At 42.7% G+C, this 15,140-nt stretch overlaps 1 protein-coding gene across 2 annotated transcripts; it reads left to right on the top strand.

Annotated features, from left to right (window-relative positions):
• The first annotated feature begins 891 nt into the window (after nucleotides 1-891).
• On the top strand, nucleotides 892-14,936 carry LOC311042996 (tRNA (32-2'-O)-methyltransferase regulator THADA). Of its 2 annotated transcripts, XM_084054109.1 has the most exons (31): nucleotides 892-1,064; nucleotides 1,643-1,823; nucleotides 1,923-2,009; nucleotides 2,103-2,127; nucleotides 2,218-2,366; nucleotides 2,753-2,875; nucleotides 3,259-3,379; nucleotides 3,735-3,880; nucleotides 3,990-4,074; nucleotides 4,176-4,312; nucleotides 4,516-4,713; nucleotides 4,831-5,560; nucleotides 5,646-5,798; nucleotides 5,958-6,067; nucleotides 6,155-6,315; nucleotides 6,407-6,576; nucleotides 6,710-6,880; nucleotides 7,465-7,613; nucleotides 7,733-7,867; nucleotides 7,958-8,062; nucleotides 8,162-8,362; nucleotides 8,522-8,672; nucleotides 8,859-9,108; nucleotides 9,662-9,898; nucleotides 10,094-10,298; nucleotides 11,149-11,337; nucleotides 12,188-12,438; nucleotides 12,553-12,723; nucleotides 12,810-13,076; nucleotides 13,175-13,377; nucleotides 14,364-14,936. In XM_084054109.1, exons 1-31 carry the CDS (start codon nucleotides 949-951, stop codon nucleotides 14,609-14,611), a joined length of 5,625 nt encoding a protein of 1,874 aa, XP_083910235.1. In that variant the 5' UTR covers nucleotides 892-948; the 3' UTR covers nucleotides 14,612-14,936. The 2 variants fall into 2 exon arrangements, with proteins under 2 accessions (XP_083910235.1, XP_083910236.1); XM_084054110.1 differs by lacking the exon at nucleotides 1,643-1,823 and having other exon boundaries at nucleotides 936-1,064.
• Nucleotides 14,937-15,140: the final 204 nt, after the last annotated feature.

Raw genomic sequence — 15,140 nt, forward strand, 5'->3', positions numbered from 1 at the left:
CAATATTGACAAGCAACTTCACAGAAAAAGAAGCCCAAAAGTCGCTTAGAGTATGCCGACATGGCAACACTATCTAGAGGAACGCTTGTTCTCTTGAACCCAGAAGAAACACGCTGACGATCAAAAGATCAATAGAGACACCAACTGGCTTGGAGTTGTACTACATGGTAAAACTCAAACACTTCCTTCACATTTCATTGAATAATGATGAATATTTCATATCATATTCCGTGTCTTTATTGATTCATAAAATTCCCCCCCAAAACATTCACACTGTGTCAACTATAAAAGCTAAAGTACTTTCTAGGAGGAGGCTACAATACACACGACCACACTGCCACAAGATGGCAGCAACGCCTTGTTGTTCCAGTTATATAACCGGTTTCACGTAGTAGAAGCAGTGTTGCCATGTCGGCTTATTATAAGCTACGCTATGCTTGTTTTTCTGTAAAGTTGCTTGTAAATATTGGTGGTAGTTGCGGGTTGCGTTTTTTTGGGCTTGTTTCTAAAGTGTACTTGCTTATTTAGGCTTGCTTCCATTTTTATTATATATTATTTAAACCAGTGGTTCTCAAATATTTTCATGAAAATGTTTTGTGCCAGTTAAGCTAGGGAACATTTGTGTTGTTAAAATGTTTAAAACACATTCAAAATATTTCACATTTTATTGCAAGAGTTTTTTGAAAATAGCAGATCTACAAACTCAGTTGTGGGCTTGTACAGCTATTTATCGGCTATTTTCAAATAACCGATGCCATAAGTTTAAAGGGCTCATACTATGTGGCCCTAAGTTTCATCTTTTGGGCATGTTTTCCTAGACCTGGTTACGTGTTTCTATCACAAAATAAGGCAACACTGGTCACACGAGGAAGAAGGTACCATCATTTGTAAACGTGTATAACAACAGTTACAGTATAATATTTATTCACCGTGGGATTTAAGGGAAAGATGTTGTCAACTGAAGATCTGATGGCGAGTCTGCAAGACTGCATAATCACAACAACAGCCACAGATGTCAGCACAACCCTTCAACTCCTTGTCATTAAACTGGGTGAATGTTCCAGGTGGGGTACATAATAATATTTACAACTGTGCACAGACGGTCTGTGGAAAGTAACTAAGTGCAGTATTTCCAATTTCCAGTACTTTTACTTCTACTCCACTACATCTCAGAGGCAAATATTGTACTTTTTATTCCACTACAATTATATGAAAAATACTAGTTACTTTGTAGATTTTGATTATTATTACAAAACACACTAACCACTTCTGCCCTATATATATTTCGTCCATTTGAAAATAGCAGATCACAATTTGTTGCATCGCGACTCATTGTGACCTTGTAGATCTGCTATTTTCAAAAGATTTGGCAAAGCAAAGCAAAGTTTGTTGTTTACCCAGGGTGTCGGACTAAGCACGAAGCTTGTTTCCAGCCGGACCCTGCATGGAAGCCTTGCTCAAGGGCTATTCAGCGGTGATTCATGATTGATGTGATGAATTGGGGAATCGAACTAGGGACCTTCCGGTATCAAGGCCGCCCCTCTAACCACTAGGCCACCGCTGCCACAGCCCCATATCTTATCCTAGTGAGGGCTGTCAATTGATAAAGTCGAATGAATGTGACATGTTTGACGTTTAACAGGAGTGATGTGAAGAGATGCAAGGAGAGATGTCTGGAGGAGGCCACTCAGCTGTTGAGAAAGATACCAGAGGCAGAGTTACATTCTGTGGATAAGAGTCACCTACTGCTTCTAGTGAAGCTCCTCATCTCCATGCAATTACAGATGATTAACATCTCCACAGCCAGTCGTAAACTGGACCAGGTCAGGCTTAGAATCTAGATCTACTCTGGTTAGATAGATTTGATGCGTAGCTTATAGTGAATAAAGTGCATCTTAATGAGTCTCCATTTCCTTTTGCAGATGTTGCAACATCTGGCAAAGGTGGATCACCAGCTAGTTTTTAAAGAAACCTATCTCTGTTTGCACTCCATAGTCCACGTTGATCAGGTACCGAATATTCAGTTGATCCTTGTTTGTCAAATCTCTGTGTATTCATTCATCATTGCATTGGCGATAACTTTCACCTTGTTTTATTTTCAGATGTCAATTGAAGATCTGCAGAGAGGTTTGTGTGTAGGTTAATGATGATGATATATGTTGCTGTTTGTAATTGCATTCATAATGAACGTTTCAACTTTATGACTAACATTTTCAGCCTGCATGTTCCTGGAGGACAGCACTATTGGCCGTGCTGTGTGGCGAGAGATCTGCCCCTCCTTGTTAAAAAAGGTGGCTGAGTTGTTCCCCGTTATACTACAAGAGGAAGCATTGAGAAATGGACCCATGTGCTATGCTGCAGTTAAGGTAGTTGTAGACAGCAACCGTATGTCAGTGGTTCTCAAAGTGGTGTCCGGGGACCCCCAGGGGTCCCTGAGGGGGTTCCAGGGGGTCCCGAGCAAAAGTAGATAATAAAGCATCAAAATCAGTTCAACCACTTTACCCTATAAATTGGCTATTTGTCTGCATTGTGAGCTTGTAGATCTGCTATTTTCAAGAAATCTTGTATGGGGTCCCTGGCACAAAATATTGTCAGATGGGGTTCCGTGGCCAAATATATAATTACTTTTGGGGTCCTTGACATGAAAAAGTTTGAGAACCACTGCTGTATGTCACGAGTGACTGATGATAGTATTTGTCACATGTGGTTGTTGTTGTTGTTGTTACTGATGTGAAATCTGTGATCTCCATAGGTTTGTTTGCAGATTTTTCAGCTCTTGCCTGGTGAGGTAGCTCCTCTGGTGTGGGTAAAGGAACAGGGGAGTCCAGCAGTCCAGAGTATCCTGCAGGCCCTCATGGACATAATCCTTGGAAAGGTATTGTTGTGATTCGGGTTGGGTTGACCAACCATGTGGTCCTTTAAGAGTCTCCATCTAACTAAGGGTGGTGAGTGATATTTCAGTTGAGTCGCGCACACATGGAGAACAAGATGACACCAGGCAGCATCACACGACAAGTTCTGAAGTTTACTACACACATAGAGAATAATCAGAATATATATACAGAATTTGACACATGACGTGACCAAAAGATATGAGACAAGAACAAAATGAATAGGAATAGAATATGCATCTCGTATCATTGTGCACAGACGTCAGTCATAATTCATAACAGGTATCTGTCTAACTTGAAGTATCAAATTACTGTTGCCTTACTACCTTTCTTCTCAGTGCCCCTGTTCTCTGTGTTTGCATTGCAGTGTTCCAATAGGGACACGCGGCTGTTTGCTGGTACCGCTGTGGCCATGCTGATCAACACAGCACCAGAAAGTGGAGTTGGAGGAGAGGCAGCTTGGAGTCTGCTGCAGATCTCTCATTTAGGTACAAAACAATCAGCATGTTTACATTATGAAAATCAGTGACGTTTTGAGATGTAGTGCTGTATGCCATTTTTACTACATCCATGGAAACTGAGTTTGTTCAAATTTTATTGGATATTTGAGTAAGGTTAAGTATCATTCTGAATGTATTGTGGAATATCATATATGGGCAAATACATTTTGGGGAAAGAAAATGCATTGAGTTTGTGTCATGCTGCATGTCACCCCTGTTCTATAATCTCCTCCCCCAAAAAATAGAAAAAATACTGTAAAGGTCATCTTTGAAAACAAAATGCTGTGGATACAGAGATAGACCAATGTTAGGATTCATGTTATTGATGCAATGCATCCGTTAGGTCCTTGGATGCTGACTGTTGGTGAGCTCCGTGTGCAGTGCAACTCTATAGGGCAAGATGGAGTAGACAGGCTAGCTGTGAGCAGGGGGCTATTGACCTGCAGCCGGGCCCAGATCCTGCTCAGCTCCTGTGTGGACACTACAGAGGTATATCAAAATCATTCAATCTGTTTCCAAGTATAGCATTCTTGACCTTTGTCTCTTGTGCTTCCCTTCATCAATGAACTAAAATCTAAATATATTATTTCTGTTCCAGGTGTGTTTACTCCTGGGAGGTTTGTTTCCTCTCATCTCTGCTCTGTGTGAGGAGAAGTCGGCCTGTCACTACTATGTCTTTGAAGGTGAAAAATATGTACAGTTTTAGTGTGCACTAAAATGTGCACTGTGCATAATTGTATACTGTATATGGGAAAATGAACTGTTAAGACTGTTGTCATTGCAGCATTGATACTATGGTTGAAGAAAGTGAAAGGGAGTCTGGCTGACATCTTGGACATGACAGGTGTTCGCCTACTAGCTGAAGACTGCAGTCTACAATCGGAACTAGTTAAAGTTATCTGGGACAATGCAGAGAGCCCAGTGAGTGTGACTGACTTCATTAGATTACTGTACATTAAAAAAAAGTTACCTTGTCCTGTGGTAAAATCATCATTAGTAAATTGAGCTATTTTAATTATTGTTATAATTTACACACTCCTGGTTCATGTCCTTGAACAGGTTGTGTTTTGCCCGTGGCTGCTTTAAAAATATATATAATTCTCGTTATCTATTTGCAATGGCAGGTGGATGGTGTGCAAGATTTTGTGCACAGTGCCTTTTGTCTTTTGTTGGAGATCTATGAGATGGACTGTCAACGATTTGGAGACAGAAATAAAAGTCTTTATTCTACTCTACTTCAACGTCTAATCAAACTCCCATGGGAGGCAAAAGCCAAATATTCGCCTCTTTGTGCTCTAATCCCATATTTGGGTACTGACACGGTGAGTTAAATACATTTACTTCAATGTAAAATAACCAATAGACAGATAAGATAGACCTTTATTTGAAATTCAGGTGTGGCAACGCTGACTTTGACTAACGTCTCCTCAACAACACAGGTGCTGGATAGTTATACTGAAATTCCCAATCATCTCCTGAAGTGCCTCTCCACCAATCATCTGTCACCATGTGCTTCTGAGCTTTACAAATGCCTGATCCAGCTGCAGAGGAGGGAACTGTGTGATGCCCCACCAAAGGATTCCCCGCCCACTGAGCTGCATCTTGCCAATCAGTGGGCATTGCGTTGGAGGTCCACCCTTCTTGAGGCTTTGACCTCTGAAGTGACCCTTCTTCAGAACAACAGTTCAAGCCACATATTACCCTGCACCTTACGAGTCTTCCCTTCTGCTATGGAACCTCTGTTGGCCTACTTAGAGCCGGCCGCCCCAGGCCACCTCCATGCCTGGGCCAGCATCATGAGTTCCTGCCGGGCCACAGGTGGTGTTTCACCTTTGGCACTCCAAGGTGACTCAGCCCTGGAGACCCTCCAGTTGGCTCTCGGGACTGCGGATGACAAAGTCCGTCTTGCTGCCCTCAATGTCCTGAGTTGCTCACCAAAGACAAAGGATGCGCCAACTTCAGAGGAGCTGTCCCTGATGAGGTCATTTATTACTCAAAATCTGAATTGTGATTCCTCACCTTTCCGGCAACATTTACAGGCACGAGTAAAGAGGTTCCTGGTTCGTATCAGAGACTGCTGCCTGGCCCATGTCAGAGGACCAAGGGTCAAAAACAATGTAGATACAAGCCTTGCCAAGGAAGCAGAGCTGTTACTGAGCCAGGGAGTGGGTGAGAGAAATAAAAACTGTTCTTATATATATAATAAAAAGCTGTTCTTTGGGACAGGTTGATGGTGAATTATTATTTTCCTTAGGTTTTGTGGATTGGTTGGGTCAGCTCCCATATTCCTATCTGGCACCAGGACACAGTTATCAGAGGAAGAAGACGGTATTGCTTCTGCTTTCTGCAGTTCTGGAAACCTGTACAGACACCTGGAGTCCTGAAAGAAAGAAGGGGCAGCCGCCAGGTTAGTTTAAGAGCCGGAATGGAAAAGCCAGGCGAAGGCTGACATTTTTCTTGTACTCTAATGTATACCCAAAATGGTGCATACATTGCCTGCATATATGTGTGTATATGGCTTTAATATTATTATGTACTAACAATCTTCATGAAACTGTTTTTGCAGTGAACATGGCAACTCTTATTACTTGGGCCAGGCAAAGAGGACAGTGGAACTTCTTCTGCAGATCAAAACAGTTGGTCCTCATTGGCTGTTTTGAAGATTCCACCAATGAGGTGCTACTGGTGCTTCACAATCCCTGTTTAGAATTCAAAAATAAGTATATGGAAAGATAACTTTTAAATGATTTCATACTTTTCCAGATCCGAGAGCTCTCTGCAGGGTTGCTGTTGAGATTCTTCCCACTCAGTTTTTCAGATGACATCACCCCTGTGTTGTTCAGACGAACCAAGCAACTTCTCTGCAGTCCTCGGGTACAGGAGGCTCAAATGGGAGCCCTGATGATGAAGGTGCTCCTCCAGAAGTAAGCTTTACCTCCAGCGTATGCAGTGTTCTCAGAATAAAGTCTGCTGTGCTAGTGAGGGCTGAGCTTTTGTGAACTCTTTCATTTGCAGATCTCAAGGCCAGTGTCAGGATCTCTGGATAAACAGTAATGTTAATGAGAGCAGTTTAAGTGACCGCAGGGCCTCTGGTGTGGTCAGATACCTTGTGAATGAACTGGCGCAGCACTACCTGACTGCTAAGGCTGATATGATGCTCGCTGCAAGGACCAAACCTATACATGGTGAGTCCTGAGCTCATAATCACATGGCAGCCATTTCTCACTCATGCCATACTCTGACAGATTAAGAATGTTTCCATTCTTAATCTGTTGTAAAATACAGTGTAAGATGATGATGTTCTGAATTGTGTTCCAGGTATTTTGTGTGCCCTTGAGAGGTGTTTGCTTGAGGTGCCCGGTGTTCTGTGTGACATAATCGACAATAATTTGACCGTTGAGCTACTGGGCCTGCTGGAGAATACCTCTCTGCTTCTGCTGGGTGTACTGTATGGGTGTGCTGCCCAGGACAACACTGTTGACCAGAATGGTAATGTTTCAGTGTCCAGGAGAGAAGACTGATCTGGAAATGGGGGTTATGTAGCATATATAATATAGATATATAATATTTAATTTATTATTATTATTATTGTATTATTATTATTTTGTTTGTTTTTAATATGTAGCACTTTGAAACTTTGCCCATATTTCATGACCCTAGATGAGAGTAGGAAAGAATATTTACTGTTCGATCGAAAGCTTACCTTCTGATTCAGCTCTCTCGTCACAACGGTGCGGTACGGCGAATGCAATACTGCTCCCACTGCTCCGATTCTCTGGCTGATCTCACGCCCCATCCTTCCCTCACTCGAGAACAAGACCCTGAGATACTTACTCCTTCAATTGGAGTATATAGTGTGTGTGTGTGTGGTTCAAAAATCTGTGTTGATTTGTAGAGATTGTGACAAAACGGGACTATCATAGGCCTTTGTTACAGAGTTTATTTATCCCATAAATCATCCACAGGAAATTCAGGAACCCAGAGGTAGCTACCAGGTTAGTCTGCAAAAATCAGATGGTGGATGGAAATGTGGGTATGGACTAGTATCCTTAAATCACTGCATTCTTTCACAGACGTGCTCCCATCTTTCTGTGACATGGGGAATGCCATCAGTTCTCTGATAGCCCAAGCGGATGTGGAGAGCCGTGGAGAAGGAGAGGAGTGTGTTCTGCTGTCTGAAGAACACAGCTTGGTTCTAACCTGCTGCTGGGTAACACTCAAGGTAAAGTAGAAGTGCATGCCAATTATAAGATAGAGATTATTGAAACACCATTACCATCACCACAGATATGAATCTTTGCTGGTTATATTGTAGATAATGTATTTTCTATTCTTCTCTAGGAAATAGGATTCTTTTTAGGATCTCTAGTGGAGAGAATCCTTGCTGAATCCAAAACACTGTCACTCCTAACAGTGGAGGAGCTAAAAAGGGCTTCAAAAGTATTCAAAGACATTCTGCTCAAATGTCGCCATTGGGTAAGAAAGAAATCCAGCCCAGGGCATAGATCACTTCAACACTTGTCATCCTCATCCCTGTAAAAACAACAACGTGGTTCTCTCCACCAGGGGGCAGTGGAAGGTTGCTGTGTGGGTTTCACCAAATTATGTGCCTCTCTGCTGAGCAGTAGCAATCTGGAGTTAAGGGACATCCCAGCCCAAATGCTGAAACAAGTAAGCTGTCAAAGGTGTCCCCATGGGTTATTTAATGATCCACCCTTCAGACTGCTGCTTGACAGGTTCATTTCATCCTCTCTGACTTTCACTTTCCAGGGGCTGCATGTTTTGCAGTCTCCTCGCTGTACATCTGTGACGCGGCGAGCAGCAGGGCTTCCCATGCTTATCCTGTGTGTAGTGTCTGCAGAGGAGGCCAGCAAATCCCGGCCCCTGCTGGCCCACAGCGTACACACCTTACTGGAGACAGCTAGAACTCCTCTACCTCAAAACTGGGACCAAACACTGGACCTGCCTCAGGTAAAATTGGCATGGATGAAAAATAAGAAATACAAAAATAAAAATAATAGTGGCCATACATACAAAGAGAGACACACATATAAATACACTTGTCTGACAAACTACACATACATGCAAGTTGTACTGTATGCAAGCTCTTATACTCTCCATTCTACCTAGGTGAGTGCAGTCCACACTCTGCAGGCCTTGGTGCGTGGCTCTGGGCTGGGAGTGGCCATCCTTCAGTTTGCCCCTGATATAGCCATCTTGTCCCTCACGCTGCTCAGTTCTCCTTGCTGGGCGATGAGGAATGCTGCCCTACAGTTATACAGTAAGACGTTAATTAACCTGGGTGTGTCTGGAGCTCGAGTTGGAGCGACAGTTTATCCAATATGATAAACATTGTGTTTTTATTTGATGTACCCAACTTTTTTTTAACTTCCTAGTCAGATATCTTCTGATGTTCATTGAAGTCACTTGATTATACAAATGAAATAAATAAAGTTTATTATTATAGGTGCTCTGTGCTCACGAATGGTTGGCCAGCAGCCTGGGGGTGAGGAAGGCTCTACGCAGCATGCCATGTCTCCCCCTGCCTTCTTCATCCACTACCCTGCACTGCAGCCCTTCCTTCTGCAAGAGCTAAAGGGGGCAGCACAAGACCTCCAGGGACCGTCCGGGGAGGCCAGGCTATACCTCCACCCTTCCCTCTACCCTGTCCTCACGTTATTAGCCAAACTCCAGCCTGGCATCCCAGACATAACAGGGTGAATTGTAGTTTGCACATCATCATGTAATTTGCTTGAGCTAGATCATCCTTTAGTTTAGTCTGCTGTATTTTTTAAGTAGGCAAGGTAGGCCTTCACAATTTATTTAAAAAACCTTAAATTATGATTGTCTGTATTTGGTCAGCTGTTACACCTTGTCTCCTCACCTTTGCACAAGGGTTAATAACCAACATTGTACACCTCATCTCCCCATCCATCCGGCACCCAGAGGTAACTAAATCACTGAGGCCACTACAAACAGTACCAACGATAGGGCACCGATCAACAAATGAGCAGCAATATGATACATCATAGTTAGCAATAATAAGGATTCATAATTTTGATTACAATATTAAGCAACAATAATTGTGATAATCATTTTAGCCATAAGGCTCCACAAAGGCAAGGTGAACTAAATGGTCAATAAACGTATGTTCATTATGTACATCTGAGCTATTTCTCATGACTATTATTGTATTGCATTACAATAATCTTCTCATGACTGACATGGCTTGGCCTGGTATTTGTATCTCCTCTGGTCTTTCTTTCCCAGAGCTCTGTCAGACTTCCTGGCTCCTTTACTCCATTTGGCTGCCAGCCCCATCTATAGTGTCAGAGTGATGTCCTCCAAGGCCTTGGTTGCCATGACTCCTCCGTCAGAATACATGAACAATATCCTCCAATTGACAGCTGAGCTGCTGTACTCCCAGAAACCCTCTTGTCACAACCGACTCCATGGACAGCTATTACAGATCAATGCCATTCTAGACAGAGCTCTATGCACAGACAGGTAAGAACACTAACATTAGAAATGGTTTATTCCTTCATGAGCTGATGGTTACCAGTTAACACTAAAGTGCTTTTTGCTAGTGGAAACTGGAAATTCGTTGACATATAGGAGCATGGATTAACACCTGGCTATAGGAGCATGGATTAACACCTGGCTGTGGTAAACACTTTGATAATGCCATGTCATTAATTGTAGGGCCACTTCAGCTGATCTGCGTGAGGTGGTAAGCAGAGTGGAAGCCTTGTTGTGGCTGTCGACTGGAGCTCAGCACTGTCCCATGGTGAGAGAGGCCTACCTTGGAGTAGCACACTCACTGAGAAGATACTGCTCTGAGGCCTTCCTGCACAAGATCAGTGACACACTTCTACGTGAGCTACATACACCACAGCATAGACTTCAGGTATACTTTGCTATACTTTACTCTCTTCTCTCTCCATCACACTCACTCACACACACACACACACACACACACACACACACACACCCAGTGGCGTGCCAGACATTGTTGACTGCATGCATGCGTACACACAGGCGTACGTATGCATGCACGTGTGCATTTACAGGTAGATGATGTTGAATAGCCTAATTTAGCAATGATACTTAGGCCTGTCACAATTATTACATACTCGTCTAATCGCAATTATTTGAGATAATCGCAATTATTTTTGTCATAATCGTCATCCATCCATCGTTTCCAAGTTGAAAGATTTTCACACATTTGCAAATATTAAAAAAGCAGAAATAGTATCTACAAGCTTACAGCGCGTCACAAGCTTGTAGATCAGCTATTTCTGCTTTATTTACAAGTATAAAAATTAAACATGTCAATAATTTCTTTGTATATTTCAGTTATTTATCATATCTGCCCTGTGCAATCTTTGATTATGAAGCCTAAAAGGCTTCATGTGTTCCAATGTTCAATGCCAAACACACAATTGAATCGTTAATCGCAATTATTTGAGTGACAATTAATCGTCAACTTGTCATGGTGACAGCCCTAATGATACTTAATCCGACCATCATTGTTGTCTTGTCAGTTGTCACAAATGTTAAGACGCTCAGAAAAACCGGTCAGTCAGTGCTATGAATTTTCGATCTGCGACGCACCCTGGATGCATTCCTTTCTAAATTCACAAAATGGGTAATGGGGTGGCACCTGGACACGCCACTGACGCACGCATGCATGGACACACACACACACACGCACACGCACCACAGATTTTGATAAATCCCTTATGTCAACCCTACAGGTCGGGTCATCGTCCTTCCATCAAAAAGCCATTCACTTTTTGTGCGCAGACCTAATGCAGGCATGTCAAATATGGGAAAGTTTTTCTACAGCAAGCCCTGATTTGAAGTTCACATTGGTCACTTGTGTGGTGGATGGGTGTGACTTACAAGAGGCTAGTTTGCAACAGGTGATCCAGAGAGTGCTGCAGGTAAGACATGATTCCTTCTCTCAAGTAGTGGTTACTGCAGAAGCCCCTTTTCAAAACCTGTCCAACAACTTTCAGTACAACATGACTTTGCTAGAACACAATATAAGGAAATCAAGGAAGCAAAGATATGCTTGAATATAATGCAATGTGAGAGTTAAATCAGCCTGGAGATCTTATTTTCCCCTTCCGCAAGAAATGGGTGTGTGTATGAGCTATTATATTCTATAATCTTGAATACTTGAACAGTGATGTCAAGGATCTGTCTTTTTCTGTGCTGTGCCATAAGGTTCTCATTGGCTCACTTGACAAACAAACTGCTGCATTCTATGCATTCTCTACATTGTGTAATGATGCCTTTATAGCTATATCCCCTTTTGTTTTTTAACAATTCCACTAGGATTAGTCACCCTTTATCACAAGATACCTGTTTTAGAAATATATACTGCATGTTGCCCCCATTAACATTTCAGTTACATTTGTGTCAAATGTGGCATTTCATCACACTTAAATGATTGTATACTATGTACAGTATTTTCAGAAAACATACTGTGCTCTTTTGTTATATTAACAAAAGAGCACAGTGTGAGGATGAAACGTATCAGGGCAAATGAGATGATGAAGAATAGACCACTAAGAACTGACATACATTTTGCACTTTGTAACATTGCTTTTGAAAGCTGTTATTCAACCATGAAGAAATTATCTCGTTATGCCCTGTGGTTGAATATGCCCTTATTATCTTACAGATTTCCCCCATAGACCTAATGTCTTCCCAGTTGTGTTATGATGATTTATGGACACTATGTCCATGTCACTGTGACAAAGACTTATCAGTGTTCCTTCTGCCCAGTTCAACCTGAGGGAGGCACTGTTGAGTCACAGTGTGGAGTACCGTAGGACCTACCTGGCAGCCCTGGTAGCAGTGATGACCTCTGCATGTCAGTCCGTCTTACCTCAACATTCTTCTTTGTCAACTGCACTGGATGGGCCCATCCTGCTGGAGTGCCTGGAGTTGTTGCTCGGTTACCTGGAAGGCCAGAAGGGTGGACCAGAGTTCCTGTCCTGGGTCCTTTGTGCTGCCAGCCTGCTGCTTTCCCAGAGGTTGGCCTCTACATTTTATGTATTTCATTGTTTCCTACTTCTGTGTGAAAACAAATTACTTTGAGACAATGAACTCCGCCTCCCTCACTTCTTTCTTATCTGTATGTACATCAGCCTTCAGATTTCCATGTTCCAGCGCTTGTGCAGCATGTTGGAGGTCCACCGGGACCCAGCGGCTCCCGAAGCTCTCAGGATGGCCTGTGCTCAGGCTCTGTGTCTGGCTGGAGCTCCCATAATGAGACGAGCCCTGACAGAGAACCACACGTTCCTAGTTATCAGCACCAGGTACTGAGGTGTAAAATCAGATCTTAGATCTCATGATCTCTCTCCTGCTTCCTTTGAAGGAAATGTGTCTATTTTGTGTTGTGCAGGTTGATCAACACAGCCCTTTGCCTGTTGCAGGATGAGAGCCAGCAGGTAAGGATGAAAGCAGCGTGTTTCACTTCCATGCTCTACCATGCCAGAAGAGGAGCAGGCCAGAGAAACATCTACCTCATGCAGGTCAATCAGGCAGTGCCCTTCTTGCTGGATCTGCTAGTGGAGAAATACTGGGATAGTCCTGGGACATTGGAGGTGCTGCTTTGTCATCTGCCTGAGCCTAACCTTGGAGCTGTTTTGAAAGAAGCCAATGAGATGGGGTGTGTTACCTCACCCAGTCAGTACTCTCATCTAGATGACATTCGTATTATGTCAGATTCTTCTTATATTGCTCAATTGTTATTTTTCACTTCAACAGGTGTGCCAGTCTGTATGAGCAAGATGAAGCCAATATGTTTGCAGAGCCCTCCGTGATGTCTGCATATCTGCTTCCTTACCTGCTGCAGATTGCAAACAAATACTGTCAGTCTACTGCCTTGGCAGAGAGCCTCAGATTGTGGGCAGAGGAGAATGTTGCGCAGATCCTAGAGAACCTTATGGTCTGCAAAGACTTTGAACCAGGTAAACAATACATTCATTTAACCACTTAAACCCTATATACTTCATCGAACAGCAAATTGTGAAAATAGCTGGTCTACAAGCTCACAACGCATTGCACCACAATGAATTCTGAGCTTGTAGATCTGCTATTTGTAATAATCTGCTACTTGCCTATAATGCCCAAAATAGGGATGCCAGGTTGAAAGTGTTCGTGGACCATAGCAATGGTTTGGCATGGCCATTTTCCAAAGCTTACTGTATGTTTTTGGTCCCTTGAGTCTGTCCGTCTGGCAACAAACAGTTGCCAACCAACAAAATTAGGAACATAATCGTCTCGTTAGTCAGGTGACAATGACTGTCAAACAGGGTTTTGATACTCCTTACCCTTTGCCTGCAATTACCTGCCCAAATTTGTGTCCGGAGCCTATTTCGTATACATCATGAACGCAGCATCCAGTCATGAGGGGCATCTATATAGAGCGTGCCTCCAAAACCGCTTCATTTCTGTCCATAGGGGCCGCCACACATACGTACAGTTGCACTGTCTGTCGTACAGGCTCTATTTCCCCCTCACCTTCCTCGTGTCCTGACAGCTGCACCCCATGACAGCCCTTGGTAGGCAACCCTGCCTGGCGGGGATCTGCGCTGTGAGGAGTGTATTTTTCTAGATTTTGCCACTGGTTAACATTCATCTCAGTATGGTCTGAAAATCAACTTGCAAAGACTTGAAACTTGCTTGAGATAGCACAGTGACAATTCTGTAACCATATATATATTTATTTGGTCAATGTTATGTTATAATGCATTTGAAAGCTAACATTCAAAAACTTCACAAACGCCAGTATGCTTTGGAAAATGTTTACAGGGCTAAACATGCCAGACCAGTGGTATGGTCTTTTGTTTTTACTGTGTAGATATTGATATGGAAATGGAAATCATAATCAGTTCATAAGTAGCTATGATACACAGTACATGTTGTGTGTTAGCATGTTCTTTATTCTCTGTAGGTGAGACCCTGAACCCGGCATGGCTGGCACTTCTTGTGGATTCAAATTTCCATGGCACCCTATGTGGCCTCTTCACCAGGGCTGCTTTCCTTCTCAGGCTGTTGGATATTTCTGATGATGTACGATACCTTTGTGACCCTTTGACCCTACGGACAAATGTGCAAGATATTTTTAATCGGCTCAATCAGAATGGGGTCCAGTTTTCTGATGTCTTTACTGCTGCTGTGGCTGGAGACTTGCCAGATTAAGGAAATGGAGTGTGCTCCTCCATTCCATTTTTGTATGCTCAATGAATAAAGCTATCTTATGTTGATATCAGATGTGTTTGGATGTTCCAGGAAAGCCCATGGCAGCTACGTATATCAACCAGAATGGGTCCTGAATTAGCTGTACAGCTGCTGATTCTGCAGTACAGTAGCTCTGGACAGAGATGACGTATGTAAGTGACCACTGACTGTAGACAGCTGAATGCGTGATCACATTACCTAAGCTGATGAGAGGCATATTGGTCACTAGTACAAGCTATGTGTGCAGAGTTAGGGACAAGGTAATATGAGAGCACTATACAGTGTACTGATGTGAAAGCCTCTGTTTTATCACAATACTCAAGTATAAGAGAACATAGGCTATATGATGTTTTTATTCTATTAATTATTGATACACAATGTTTTGTCTGCAAAGGCATATTTGCTTGTATGTATAATAGAGAACTGCAAGTTGAACTGGTTGCAGATGACTCAGCATCTTTGATATCTTGATATATTTTTTGTTTCATCT

The sequence above is a fragment of the Gymnoscopelus microlampas genome, assembly GCF_963454915.1.
Source record: "Gymnoscopelus microlampas genome assembly, chromosome: 4".
Taxonomy (NCBI): Eukaryota; Metazoa; Chordata; class Actinopteri; order Myctophiformes; family Myctophidae; genus Gymnoscopelus; species Gymnoscopelus microlampas.

Excerpts from the sequence above, each read along its gene's own strand:
- LOC311042996 (XM_084054109.1), top strand. The coding sequence starts at position 949 with ATGTTGTCAACTGAAGATCTGATGGCGAGTCTGCAAGACTGCATAATC. Across the intron at positions 2,010-2,102 it reads CCATAGTCCACGTTGATCAG|ATGTCAATTGAAGATCTGCA; the intron begins GTACCGAATATT and ends TTTTATTTTCAG. Across the intron at positions 5,799-5,957 it reads AAAGAAGGGGCAGCCGCCAG|TGAACATGGCAACTCTTATT; the intron begins GTTAGTTTAAGA and ends CTGTTTTTGCAG.